The 15,552-nt window shown below is 34.1% G+C and overlaps 1 protein-coding gene and 1 long non-coding RNA gene across 2 annotated transcripts; one reads left to right on the top strand and one right to left on the bottom strand.

Annotated features, from left to right (window-relative positions):
- Positions 1-1,057: 1,057 nt before the first annotated feature.
- On the bottom strand, positions 1,058-3,911 carry LOC120091619. The gene is made up of 3 exons (XR_005485757.1): positions 3,721-3,911; positions 1,346-2,116; positions 1,058-1,238 (listed from the first exon to the last, which is right to left on the bottom strand). It is a non-coding gene; the product is annotated as an uncharacterized LOC120091619 (long non-coding RNA).
- A 9,707-nt stretch (positions 3,912-13,618) lies between these two features.
- Positions 13,619-14,845, top strand: LOC120091447 (zinc finger protein 11-like). Its single transcript, XM_039049476.1, has one exon. It carries the CDS (start codon positions 13,803-13,805, stop codon positions 14,586-14,588), a length of 786 nt encoding a protein of 261 aa, XP_038905404.1. The 5' UTR covers positions 13,619-13,802; the 3' UTR covers positions 14,589-14,845.
- Positions 14,846-15,552: the final 707 nt, after the last annotated feature.

The following is a 15,552-nucleotide window of genomic DNA, read 5'->3' as shown; positions in this document are numbered from 1 at the left end:
CTCAACATCTTCAAGGAATCTAGCTCTTCCCATGATCTAGAAGTGAGATCATAAAACTTGAAACCCCCAGAGTGCTCAAAATACCCAACAAAATAATAATTAATAGTTATTGAGTCCAATTTTCTCTCATTAGGTCTATAAAACCTAGCCTTAAATGGATAACCCCAGATGTGAAGATGCCTGATACTAGGCTTTTTTCCTGTCCATAGCTCATAAGGGGTTTTAACTACTGCTTTACTAGGTACCCTATTAAGGATATATGTTGTAGTCTTGAGTGCCTCACCCTAGAGGAATTCTGGTAGAGAAGAATGACTAATCATACTTCTTACCATATCCTTAAGTATTTTATTTCACCTTTCCGCTACACCATTCATGCTGGGTTTGCCTGTCATAGTGTATTGTGAGATGATTTCACATTCCTTTAGGTATTTGGCAAAGGGCTCTGGACGTTGTTCATCTGATGCAACATATCTATCATAGTATTCACCACCACGATCAGATTTGACAACCTTGATTTTCTTTTCAAGTTGAAGTTCAACTTCAACTTTGAAAGACTGGAAAACGTCCAAAGATTGAGACTTCTCATGAATTAAATATAGGTACCCATATCTAGTCGTCTATGAACGTAATAAAACATTGTTGTCCATTCCAAGAGGCCATAGGGAATGGACCACAAATGTGTGTATGTATTAGTTCTAAGACGTTTGAGCATCTCTTGACACCTAACTTTCTTATGTTTGTATGTTTTCCCTTAATACATTTCACACAAACGTTGAAGTTACTTAAATCAAGGGAATCAAGAATTCCATCTGACACAAGTCTTTGAATTCTCTATTTAGAGATGTGACCTAAATGCTTGTGCAATAACATAACGAAGTTCTCATTTAATTTACGCTTTGTACCACATGAATTAGATAAATATGATCTTATTAAATGAAGCAAAAGAATCAAGCATATATAAATTATCAATTAAAGAACCGATAATAATAAGTTTAGAATCTTGAAAAATACTAACTTTACTATTTCCAAAAGAATAAGAAAAACCAAATTTGTCCAAACTAGAAATAGAAACTAAATTCTGTCTAAATGATGGTACAAAAAAGTCTTATTCATATCTAAATAACATCCAAATTTTATAAGTAATCTAAAATTCCCAATAGCTTCAACTGGAACTGCTTTGCCATCACCTGCATAGATGAATCTTTCAAATCACTTGGCGGCCAATTTCACAGGCAACCCTGCATTGATATACTTATGTGAATAGTAGCACCAAAATCTACCCACCAAGTATTTATAGGTACAGAAGCTAAATTAACTTCAGAACAAACCAAAGTAAGAAGTTTACCCTTCTTTACACGCCACTTAGTGTATTTGGGATAATCCTTCTTGAATTGACCTTTCATTTTGCAGAAAAAACAAGGTTTTTCAGTAGCTTGTTTCTTGAGATGTCCTTTCTGTAGCATCCACAAATTTCCTTTTCTTTTTATCACGAGAGCCTATTGCCAAATGAGCGCTTTCTGTCATTTCTCTCTTAATCCTATCTTCTTCTTGCACACATTGTGAAATAAGCTCATTAATACTCCATTTATCCTTTTGACTGTTATAACTTATCTTAAACTGAGTGAATTGTGCAGGAAGAAAGATAAGTACCAGATATACGAGTAAATTTTCATTTATCACGATATCAAGTACCTTTAATTTACCTGTGAGATTGGACATTCCCATAATGTACTGCTTTACGTTTCCATTGCTCTTATATCTCATAGAAGTTAAAGAAGTCAAAAGACTACTTGCTTCCCTGTTTTCATTTTTAGCAAAATATTTCTCAATTTGAGCAAAGAACTTATTGGCATTTTCACTTTCTGTGATAAAGCCCCGAAAAACTCCGAAATGGAGTACCTAATGATCATCAGACACATGTGATTTGACCATTCTCACTTCTCTATATTAGTCATATTTGGTTGTTCCTTAGTAGAAGTAGGTTTATCGGTCTTTAATGCAAGGTTCAAATCCATACACCTGAGAAGTATCTCTATGCTTTCCTTCCAAATCTTGAAGTTTGATCCATTTAACTTAGGGATTGAACTCAGATTTCCAAATATTTGAGTAAGACCAACTGAAACAATAAACAACAAAACATATGCTCACAATTAAAATATAACAAAATAATTTCACATGTGTATGGGCCCCTTAACAAGATACCTAACACAATATTGATGTCCAACCTTTGAGCAAAAATCACCAACTGTAAATGGTACTCTCAACGTAGTAATCAAAATACTGATAATAAACTTTGTCAAAAATAGCCTTTCTTTGGACCGACTATTTTTTCACATGAGCAACCCTTATAATTGCCACATACTCATTACCACATGCATACCCTGGCTAAATAATTATATTCCTTTGGGTCGATAATTATCTGCATAAATTCATGAATATGCACATCTTATATTTCATAATTAAATTAATCTAGATAATAGAGGCTACTTTGATAACATATTATTTTTGACCAATTCAATCTAAAATGTAAGACACAATAATATATAATATTATTGTACAAAAATAAAGGAGGAAGAACACCAAATAGTCTTTACCAATATTCACTTAATAACTGCATACACATAATACAATTAAAACAACATAAACATGTAAATATCGCCAAATATCATCAATCAAATTTAAATTTAAATTCATTAAAAAATCAATCAAATTTAAATTTAAATCACCAAAAAAATCGATGAAATTTAAACATAAACTTAAATTTGATTTTACTAAATTCATTGAATAAAACCCATTTAATACTATTTAGGCCTTAAAAAAATCCCAATCTTCGGCTAACTTTCGCAACAATTACGCCTTGGAAATTTAATTGCAGAAGAATCCATGATGCACAAACAATGACAGACAAATAGTTAGAAAAATTTAATGACGGACAAAGTATCACGAAAGTAGCACCTATACAAAAACCTCTCGGTTCTGCACTCCGAATCCCAATTTTCACAGAAAAATTGCCATAAATGAAACAGACTTACAAAGCTTGATTTACAAATAAGTTGCCCAAAAAAAGGGATTCGAACAATGATCATCTCATCATTAAATTGTAAATCTATGATGCCAAAAACCAAAAAAAAAAAAAAAAAAAAAAAAAACTATGATGCAAACGTCAAACTTTTCTTTACTGAATAATTGAATCATAAACAATGGTAAGCGATAAAAAAATCCAAAAATCTAACATGAAATTCATGCTCTGATACCACATGATAGCATAAATATTTAAATCTATATCGAATAGATTTAACCATAGTATCATTCATGCTAAATTGTAAAGAAAAAATAACACATCGGATTCCATTGTGATTGATGATAGCTTCAAGATGACGATGACTTTAAGATGACTATTATCTTCCTCAACTAAAACTCCGAATGCCCTTAGTAGGATCTCTCTAGATGGGATTTAAGAAAGACTGAGTGAGTGCTTATTGTTTTAGTATATAGGGGACCATAGCCTAAGGTTTATTTATATACTAGTTCAATTAAGGTTCCAATTAAACTTTAATAATAAGGAATGAACTTCTACCCATTAAGTCACATAAAATGATCCAATCTAATAAAATAATCCTGATACATAATTCATACTTTAATTATACATATTATTATTTAAATATACCTAACATCCACGACAAAAGGAAAACAAACCAAATTACAGAAGGGAGGAAATACCTTTTCCGCTACTGTGTTGTCCCGACGATCAGGTAAGTCGACGGTAGACCAAACGACAGGAGGGAAGAAATACTGTATTTTCTCGACGATTGCAGGTAAGTAAAAGGGAGGATCAATGGCAAGTAAACTAACCCTTTATTCTTTATTAAATTATAAATTGTAACTAAACAATAGAAACTATATCCACAAAAATCTCGACGGGTAGTTAGTTTAAAAAACGCAGAAGGGGGAGAATTATAGAAGAAGCTGTGAGATCTTTGGGGGCATGCTTGGAAAATCAAGTAAGAGATGGGCCCCAAACCAACAATTTTTGGCTCTAATTCATGAAAATTAAAAAATGGCTATATTCCCTATTTTGGCCATACAACACAATTATTCATAAATTTTCTATCAACATTCTCATATTCTTATCGAGGGTCGATGTCAATGTTTCTACTATATCATATAAAATAAAATAGTTTTTTTTAATAAAAAATAACAATAAAATATAATATAATATGAATATAATATTACGACAAGTGTTTTACCTCATTAAAAAATTTGTGTAATTGATACATCAACATTTTCAATTTTTTTAATATTTTTTGTTTTCATTTTTTTAAAAGTATTCATTCACATCAATATTTTATCAATATCTTCATAAACATTTCTATAAAATTGAGACATCAACATTTTTATCATATCAATATTTTAAACATTGATTGATAGGATTTAGTTTTTAATTTTCAAAATAAAATTTAGTTTAACATTGAAATTCCGAAACAAACAATTTCTTCACGATGATTTAAAAGATAAATCCAAATTTGAGTATAGTAGGTGGATAAAACATCGAAAATTTATATGGATGATCCAAAAATTGGGTACAAAGAGTCAAATGATCCATTTTTTTTTTTAAAAAAAAAATGCCGAATGACCATTTGCTAACGTTAAATTTAGATGAAATTATCAAAATATACTCGCGCGCACGTGAAAAAGCATCTCGCTCTCGGTCACTCTCGGTCTTGCTCTTGCTCTTCCTCTCGTTGATGATCCATTTGCGAACATCCATGGAACAATGAGTCGTTTTCTTCCCCCCTTTCACCGGTCTCGCTCTCGTCGATTTTGCTCTTCCTTTTCTCACTCACAAAATGACTCTTCTCTCTCTCACTCTCGCTCCTGTTCACACGGAGTTGTCGCGTCGAAGCCGCCCATATGAACTTACCGTATCGGAGAAGAAGGAGAAGATACACAAAGGAGAAAAAGTTGGAGAAGAAGAAAACAAAATAGAAGAATAAAAGAGGGGGAGAAAGGAAGAGGAAAAAGAAGAAAAAAGAAAAAAAAACTCATCGCATGGAGAAGAAAGGAAAAAGAAAAAAAAATCAAGAAAGCATGAAAGTAAGGACAATATTGTAATTTTATATGATCATGACATCAACAAAGGATCATTTCACATTTTTATTTTTCAAAATTTAGGCCATTTCCAATTTGGGACCTTTAAAATAGGTTTTTTATGTAATTTTTTTTCATAAAACATCCATTATTATTATTATTTAATATCATAATTCAATCTCGCTTGTAATGGTTGAGAAACTAATAATAATAATAATTATTATAATCAAATTATAATAATAACTTAAAGATAATTAGTTTGAACTCAACTTAAAGATAATGGATTGTATGTTTATAAATTTCACATTTAAAAAGAGTGATTCATTTTAGTGTAATTGGGGTGGAGGGTTTGAACCACATATCAAGTGATTTCACACTCGTATGTCAATTGAGATAGAATTAATTTGGCCTAGAAAAAACGATTTAACCATAAATTTTTACTCCATTTGGGATTGCTTTTACAATCATAAAAAACGATTATAGTAGAATCTTAACCGCCTAAGTTGTTTTATATTTATTAATCTACCGGAATCACTTTTAAATCTCTTTTAACATGATAAAACTATTAAATGTGAAAAGGGTATTCGACCCTACATTATAATGATATCACATAGAATGTATCTACAATTTCAATAACTAGAAAAATAGGTGATAAACATAAATAAACTGAATACAAGGTTTGTTAATCCAATTTGGTGAAATACCACCTACGTGTGGGAATAGTGTGTTTGTGGAAAGATATTTTTAATAATATAAAATTAATCAGTTTACAATATTGTACTTATCTATAAATGAAAGACAAAAACAATGATACATGAATAGCTCAACTCTTAAAAAGAATAGTACTTAGGCTACCTCCTCCCAAGAGTACTTAAGTTTTCCCTATGTATGAATATTAGTAAGCTATCTCGTAGACTCCCCCTAAGATTGAGATTCCTTCTATATGAATGGACTTCACATCATTCACTTGATAAACTCAGACTCCCCTAAGTTAGAAGATTCCTTCTCAAACAATGAAGAAATCATCGATCCATCCAAAGATCAAGTCCAGACGCCTCGATCAGCATTGTTCCAACAAAAATTTCAAATCAAATCGAACACAAAACACATTTTTTGTGCAATTTGACCATATGTCTAAACAATTCTCAAATGCAAAGATGTTCGATCTCAAAAGCAACAACCCTAGCAAGAGCAAAACAGCCTTAAAAGGAAGCAACAGACAAGGAAACCAACCCATCAATTATTTTCTAATTAAAATCAATTATTGGATCACAAAACCCATAATTATTGAGTTAAAAATTTATAATTTCAAATCACAACTAGACTTAAATAATTTTCCCAACATGAAATTAACTGTTAGAAATAATCGTGAACCTTATATTCCTTAAAAGCAATTGCTTTTCAATTGAGTAAATCTTCTAATGTTGTAATTCACTTAAGAAACCATGAAATTATGATTTCAAACCAAATCGTGCAAGCTAATTAATGTTTGACTATCTTTATGGCAAACATAATGGCAAGAAAACTTTATAATTAATTATATTTGTCCAATTCAAGTAAAAATTCCTGTTACCTTATGGTTTGTATAAGGACCTGGATTTCTACTAATTTTGAAAAGTGCCAAAGAAGCCAACACAGAAATGAACTAAACTTGCCGCTATGTTTTTTAAATATTTCTGTCGTATGTGCATATTATTATATTAAGCTGGTTAAGGATAAATCTATATGTGAACATGTCAGCAACAATTACAAAGCCATCTTGATACCTCAACTAAATACAGTAAGCAACTGAAATGGACTGCTTGTGTGGCTAACAGAAATTGGTTAGGAGAATATTTTGGTGGTGTGAGGACCACCTCTCCTTGGCTGACACTTTACACATATTCTTTATTATTTCTCATTTATTCCTGTACAAATATCTATAGGCGTGGGCTGTATATATGATATACCTTACTGTATTGGAAAGATCAATAGAGCATAATTAATATACTAAGAATACTAAAGGTCTTCTTCTTCATTGGTGCTTTCTCTCTCAGACCCTTCGCCCTTTGTCTTGATTTGGTATCAGAACCATTATGGCCAATGCTAATATTAATGGCATCCCAATCGTAAACCCTAGCAGCTTGGTATTTAGTAGCCCTCCTCTGAATCAACTTTTGAACTAGATTACCTCGATAAAGTTGGATTGGAACAATTTTCTCCTATGGAAGAATCTCGCACTACCGATTCTGAGGAGCTATAGGCTTGAAGGTCACCTGACCGGCCAGAAGACTTCTCCCCTGATGTATCTTCAGACGTCTATGGGGGGAGAGTCTAATACTATGGGAGTCGCAAGTGTCAGCATCGATGAAGCTGCTGTTGGAGCATCCTTGTCTGAAGGTGGCTTAAGTGGGAGTGCCGGAGCTTCGAGCTCCACCATGTTTCTAGAGGTAAACCCTCAGTATGAAGCTTGGATGGCCGTCAACCAACTCTTGCTCGGCTGGTTGTACAACTCAATGACCCCTGAAGTCGCCGTCCAAGTAATGGGGTGTTCGTGCGCGAAGGACCTGTGGGACAACGTTCAGCAACTCTTTGGAGTCCAATCCCGTGTTGAAGAAGACTATCTCAAGTAAGTATTTCAATCTACTCGCAAAAGTAATATGAAAATGGAAGAGTATTTAAGAGTTATGAAGAATAATTCTGATAAACTTGAGCAAGCTGGTAGCCCAGTTTCCACAAGAGCTTTGGGGTCGCAAGTTCTCTTAGGTCTGAATGAGGAGTACAATGCTATGGTAGCTACGATTCAAAGCAGAGCAGAGGTATCTTGGCTTGATTTGCTGTCCGAATTGCTTCTATTTGAGAAATGCCTAGAACATCAAGTTGTACAAAAGACCTCTGTTGGTTTCAGCCACAATGCTACTGTTAATGTAGCCAATACCAGGAGACCTATTGTTAACAATAGTAAAAAACCTTAAAATGGTGCTAACAACAATGGAAATTAGAGGAGTGGAGGCAATAGAGGACGAGGAAGAGGCAGAGGTAACAAGCCGATGTGTCAGGTGTGTGGTAGACTTGGTCACACTGCCTATTACTGCTATGGATGCTACAATAATGAGCTTGCACCACCCAATTTCTTACAAAACAAAGGAGGAAGCAACTTTAATCCACAACAAAACAAGGGACCTTCTCAAACTCAGTCAGCCCTGATGATCTCACAGAATGCTCATCCCTTTACTGCCACCCCTGAGACACTCATTGACCCTAGTTGGTATGTTGACCGTGGAGCCTCAAGTCATGTGATAGCTGATTGTGGCAATCTAAGAAGTGCAAATGAATGTGGAGGTAAGGATTCTGTTGTTATTACAAATGGTGACAGCCTTAACATTTCACATGTTGGTGATGTTTATTTATCTAGTAGTAAAGGCCAATTGAAACTAAAAGATATGTTGTGTGTGCCCAATATTGCCAAAAACTTAGTGAGTGTATCTAAGCTTACCAAAGATAATAACATATTTATTGAGTTTCATGATGGTTTTTGTCTTATCAAGGACAAGGGTACGTGGCTAGTCATACTGAAGGGACAACTTAGAGATGGTTTGTATGAGGTGAAAGATGTGCAAGTTTGCTCGATTGAAGATCAAGTGAAGGAGTCTGGTCAGCAGCAGTCCTTGTACAAAAATAATAGGTTGTCTGCATTAACAGTGTCAAAGTCTAGAAAGTATCCAAAAATATATGGCATCAATGTTTAGGTCATCCCTCTCTAAGAACACTTGAGTTAGTTTTAAAGCAATGTAATCTTCCTACAAACATCAATGAAGAGTATGAATTTTGTGATTTCTGTTAGTATGGAAAGTCTCACTCTCTTACATTTCCTAATTCTAAAACTCGAGCCACTAAGCTATTTGATTAAGTTCATACTAATTTGTGGGGACCTGTACCACTTATATCTATTGGTGGTTATAAGTATTATGTCATATTTGTTGATGATCACAACCGATATACTTGGATTTATCCTTTAAGATTGAAGAGTGACATTCTAGCTGCCTATCAACACTTCACCACTATGGTCAAAAGACAATTTGATACTACTATTAAAGTGTTTCAGTCTGATAATGGGGGTGAATACGTCAAAGTACATCAGTTTTGTAGACAACAGGGAACTCTCTCTAGGTATTCTTGCCCTTATACCTCTGCACAAAATGGCAGAGCTGAAAGAAAACATATGGATATTGTGGATAAAGGCCTCACAATGCTTGCTCAAGCCTATCTATCTCTTCATCATTGGTGGGATGCCTTCATGTATGCTACCTACCTCATCAATGGCTTACCAACTGTAGTACTTCAAGGTAAGTCTCCCCTTGAACTTCTATCAGGTAAGAAGCTTGACTTTGAGTCCCTAAAAGTATTTGGCTGTGCTTATTTCCTCTGTTTGAAGCCCTATGACACTCACAAATTCAACTATCGTACAAAAAAGTGTGCATACCTAGGACCTAGTTAGCATCATAAGGGGTATAAATGCTTAAATGAATATGGAAGAGTGTTTATTTCTAGACATGTGTTTAATGAGCTTGATTTTCCCTTTAAGTCTACTTTTACAGCAGTGCAACCAGCCTCTATACAACAAAGTTCCCCTACACTTTGGCTTCCCTCCATCAACCCAGCCCCTGCTATGCCTTCACTACCCCTACCAAACTCATCCTCTGCAGGTCCATCTACTGTGCCCTCGCCCTCCCCTTCTCCTCTACAGAACACTAGTCCCTTTTCCTCCACCAACACTCCATTACTGCACCTGTCTCCTACACACAGCCATCAACCAACCCCTCCCTCACAGCATCAAATCAACCCTCCCCTGGACACACCTACCTCACCAACCGATACTCCCCTACCATAGTCACATTTCCATACGACCATTCCCTCACATGAAGCAACAACCTTACCATTGTCTCCTCTTCCACTTCCCACACATCTGAAGATAACTCGTGGGAAAGTTGGAATATTCAAGCCTAGAGTACTGCTTGCAAATTCCTCAAGGGACTGGTCAAGTATAGAACCAACTCGTGTTAGTGATGCCCTCGAAACGCCACAGTGGAAGAAAGCAATGGATGCTGAATATGCTGCCCTGCTAAAGAATGATACTTGGTGCCTTGTTCCATTCTCATCCTCCTGCAATGTTGTTGGCACAAAGTGGGTGTTTAAGATCAAACGACATTCGGATGGCACTATTCAACGGTACAAAGCCGCCTAGTTACTAAAGGGTTTCATCAAACACCCGGAGTAGACTCTTTTGAAACATTCAATCCAATGGTTAAGCCTTCAACGGTTAGAATTGTGATTACCATTGCAGTAGCTCAAGGTTAGCAACTAAGGCAACTTGACTTCAACAATGCCTTTCTGAAAGGTAGACTTCAAGAAGTTTTCTATATGAGCCAGCCACCAGGGTATACTGATCCTCACTATCCTAATCACGTGTGCAAGCTCAAGAAGGCCATCTATGGCCTAAAGCAAGCATCGAGGACATGGAATACCACCTTAAGAGATGCTTTACTGTCATAGGGTTTCCAAAATGCTAGGTCTGACACATCCTTGTTTGTTTTTCATAATGGTTCATTTGTTCTGTTACTTTTGGTATATGTAGATGATGTTATCCTCACTGGAAATGACACTCATATGATGAAAAACCTAATAAAGAAGTTGGACAATTGGTTTGCTCTAAAAGACCTTGGGCAACTCCATTACTTCCTAGGTGTGGAAATTCATTATCTTGAAAATGGTGTTCTTCTTAGTCAAGAGAAGTATGTTGATGACCTACTGGCCAAGCTGAACTTTACTGATGCCAAACCAGCTCCCTCTCCGAGTGTGATGAATAGACAACTCTCCCTCTCTGATGGCACACCTCTTCCCGAACCGTTTTGTGTATCAAAGTACGATTGATGCTCTTCAATACCTCACGAATACAAGGCCAGACATCACCTACATCGTAAACCAACTTAGTCAGTACCTCAAGTGTCAAACCAATGCTCACTGGCAAGCGGTCAAAAGACTCCTTCGGTACATCAAAGGTACGAAACACTTTGGCCTTTATATTCAGTCCAACTCTAATCTCTCTATCTCGACATTCTCGGATGCTGATTGGGCCGCAAATCTGGATGACTGAAAGTCCATTGCTGCATATTGTGTCTTCTTTGGTAATAATCTTGTGTCTTGGTCATCCAAAAAGCAATCCATGGTAGCCCGGTCCAGCATTGAGTCATAATATAGGGCCCTTGTACATGCCTCAGCTGAGATAATTTGGATTCAACAATTTCTTGAAATTGGTATCGTGCGACGCTCAAAATCAGTTCTTTGGTGTGATAATTTAAGTGCAGGTGCTCTTGCTGTCAACCTGGTATTAAATGCTAGAACGAAACATATTGAGATAGATATTCATTTTCTTCGAGATCAAGTCCTCAACGGGAAACTAGATGTCCAGTATGTACCTTCGTCTAATCAAGTGACTGATTGTCTCACCAAGACTCACACATTCACAGTTCTTTACTCTTCGGGACAAACTCGGCGTTGTTGCACTCCCATCTCGTTTGAGGGGGGATGTTAAGGATAAATTTATAGGTGAACATGTTAGCAACAAAGCTACCCTGGCCCCTCAATTAAATACAGTCAGCAGCTGAAGTGGACTGCTCGTGTGGCTAATAGAAATTGGTTAGGAGAATATTTTGGTGGTGTGAGGACCCCCTCTTCTTGGGCTGTCATTTGTACACATATTCTTTATTATTTCTTATTTATTCCTGTACAAATATCTATAGCCGTGGGTTGTATATATGATATACCTTACTGTATTGGAAAGATCAACAGAGCATAATTAATATACAAAGAATACTAAAGGTCTTCTTCTTCATTGGTGCTTTCTCTCTCAGACCCTTCGCCTTCTTTCTTGATTAAGCCAACAAAATATTACATCATGGAGTTTAATTATTTGAAGTATTCATAAGTGTATTTTAATTAAAAAAATAAGCATTTTGAAAAAAAATATTGGAATATTTGGTAATCACTCAAAATAATTTTTTGAAGTGTGTAATTTAAACCATTTTTATAAAAATTATTTAAATAAAAATGAGTTTTTTGAAAAATAGTTATGTTTCCGTCAATTCAATCAGACCCTAAATATAATAACTTGTACTCATTTTGAATTTCTATCGCACTTTCATGCTAATGAAAAAAATATGCTCGATAAACTTTGAATCAAATGACATAAATAAGATAATAGTAAAATGTTTAAAAACATAAAAATCAAGATGAACTATGGTTATAGAGACCGAAAAATGTGGTAACAAGACAATGAAAATGTTGTTACATAGTTAATATGATGCGTTTTCTAAAACAAACACAAAAAAATAATAAAAATCATACATTTATAATCAAAAGGGTCGAAGCATTTATGTGTTTAATTTTATTTTGGAAAAAATAAATATTGATCTCCAAATTTTGGATTTAGTTTCTATTTGATCTTTATTCTCTCGATTTCAAATTGTCATATTTTTTGTCCTTAAATTTTGAATTTGATTTCAATTTACTTACCGAGGTTTCAAAATGTTATAAATTTACCCACACGATTTAAGTTTTGTTTCAATTTGATCCTTAAGTTTCAAGATTGATATATTTAACTTCGATTTTCACTAAATATTCACTTTCAATTTTTAGTAATAATGTATATTAATTAATTTAAATTTTACTATTTTTTTATCACTATCAAAATTAATTATAAAATTTTACTGCATAGTCATTTTAAATTAATTATAGATATTACTCTAAAGACTAAAAATGAATATTTAATATAAAATTGAATTCCTAAAACCTAACTAAACGAGAACAAAACTCAAAGCTTCAGGAATAAAAATGATAACATTTTAAAATAGCATTTTCGAAAATATGTGTTGAAAAAATCAACCCTGCAGGTTGACCTGGGCCACCGGCCGCATCTTGCTAGCCAATGACATATCAATAACGAACAACAATAATTCATTACATTACTAAAAAAAATAGGGTATATTTAATTATGATAATTGCTAATCAAAATCATACGCTCTTATTTGAATAATAATAATAATAATAATAATAATAATAATAATAATAATAATAATAATAATAATAATAATAATAATAATAATAAAACGGACTTCATTCGAACTATTTTGCTGGCAAACATTCAAGAACGTTTCAGTCCTATCATTTCACTTTGTCTGCACATATCCATCATCCCAAAAAATATATTTAACTTTATATATAATAATAATCTACCCATAAAAAAATCTAAATTAAATTAAAAATAATTTTACCTTCATATTATTCTCGAGGCAATCCAACATGCATCTATCTTCATGCATCATCTTCAATCATTAAAGATACAAAATTTAAAAGGTATCCTTTCTCGAAAATGAAAGAAGAAATTTTCACGTGACAACTTTAAATTATTAGACATTTAAATTAATGACACAAAAATAGATGCAGCTCAAAATATACCCTGATATTTTTCTTATTTCCATACCCCAAGAGATATATGAGTTTGCAGAGTTTTTCTGAGCAGTTTTTGTATACTTGTTGTGTAGCTACCCCACCTGATCTCTCTCTCTATCTGAAAGATTCCCAAAAAAAAAAAAAAAGAGAAACCCTTGAATTTTTCTTGGATTCCAAAATCTGAATTGGTTTGTAATTTGTAAAGGCAGGCAGAGAGATTGAATTGGATGTGGAGGAAGCAAGAAGAAGAAGAGGAGAGAGAAAGAGATGATTTTGATGATAATTTTGAAGGTTCAAAAACCAAAACTTGTTTCCAATATGAGGAGTCATTATCATGGGAAGAACAAGCTTTTGCTGAAGATGCTGGCCGTCTTGGAGCTTGCGTTTGGCCACCAACCTCTTATTCTTGCTCCTTTTGTAGAAGAGAATTTCGTTCAGCTCAAGCCTTAGGCGGCCATATGAATGTCCACAGAAGAGATAGGGCTAGATTAAAGCAATCCCCAAATAACAACAATAACCCTAATTTCACTACGACTGATTATTCCTTGACCTTATTTCAATCCCGTTCTTCTTCTTCTCATCACCATCTTTCTTCTTTACCTGATTATCATCTTCCTAACCCTAATCCGTCTCTGCCAGATGGCGGTCGATCGGATTCAAAGGCGGGCAAAGATGAGGAGTTGATAAATTCTTGCTCTAGGGTTAGGGACAAAGATCATGTTGGAATTGGGGTTCCGGATGAGGGGTTGAATTTTGGTTTTGGTCGATCTCGGCCGACGTCAGGTTTGTTTGACGACGACGGTCGGGATGACGCGGGGGCGGTGACTGGATGCAAAAGGAGGAAAACGGACGATGCGACGACGTCGCCGATACAATTTTATGTGAAGTCCAGTAGCTTGGTAGAAAATCATCATCAACATCATCATATTCAATCAGAGGTAATTGGACTTAGATCTACCTCCTTACATGATTTGGATCTTGAACTGAGGCTTGGTGGTCTTTCTAAAGGTTGAGTAAATTCAAAATTCAAACTCTCAATTGCTCAATGTTTGGTGAGCAAATTCCATCATTTAATTGAAGTTCTCATCCGAGTTTTTGTTTTTACTTTTATTTTTATTTTCACTTTTGAAGTAGAGGCTGAGGTCTTTCTAATTCGAGTACAACTTCTTAATTTTGCAGTCTCTGTGTAACAAAAAGTTTCAATATTGAATATTTCTGATTATTGTAAACAATAACCAAAGCAAAGAAGATACACAATAATCATATTCAACTTCACTCAGAACATATATGAGAAATCATAAACGAATGAAAATTCAAAGATATAATCATTCTTATGATTTTTACCCCATTATATTATTCAAATTGTTCTTAGGATCACCTAATTATATTGGTAAACTATATGCAATTAATATTATCTTAAAAACTAATTAATTAAGATCTCCTTTTCCATTATTCTTCAACAAAGTAATAAAAGTCGAGGGATCAATAAGTGCACCTAAATATCTCAATTAAGATAATCTCCATGTGTAAGTTAGAAAATGGATGAAGTTTAGGTCTAAATTGTTTAGATTATTTCAATTATTATGTAGAAGATGAGTTTATTTTATTTTCTTTTGTTCAACCTCTCATAAACTATATGTGTTATCTTTGTGAATTCTCTTTTTTCAGTACAAGCTAAGCCAATACATTGATAAATAAGGTAAAATTAAAAAGGATTTGAAATTGAACTGTAAAATTAACATAACTAAAGGGTTTGAGGTTCAAAGAATTTGAAGTTGCTTAGAATATATTGAGAGACAAGACACACAACTTAAGCCAGAAAGAGTCAGATTAAATCACAACATTCATTCCCTTTTCTATGTTAGTCTGTTTATATTATCACAATTCATCCACCACTTTTCTTTTTCTCTCTTTCAAATCCCTCCAAAATTCTGCCACCCACTCTTGGAATCAATACAATCAAGTAGTCTATATATT

This window comes from Benincasa hispida, chromosome 11 (genome assembly GCF_009727055.1).
Source record: "Benincasa hispida cultivar B227 chromosome 11, ASM972705v1, whole genome shotgun sequence".
Classification (NCBI taxonomy): Eukaryota; Viridiplantae; Streptophyta; class Magnoliopsida; order Cucurbitales; family Cucurbitaceae; genus Benincasa; species Benincasa hispida.
Note: the sequence above shows the minus strand (reverse complement) of the source record. Positions and strands in the feature narration are given on the sequence as shown.

What these genes read in the sequence shown, in the direction of transcription:
- LOC120091447 (XM_039049476.1), top strand. Translation starts at nt 13,803, where the DNA reads ATGTGGAGGAAGCAAGAAGAAGAAGAGGAGAGAGAAAGAGATGATTTT.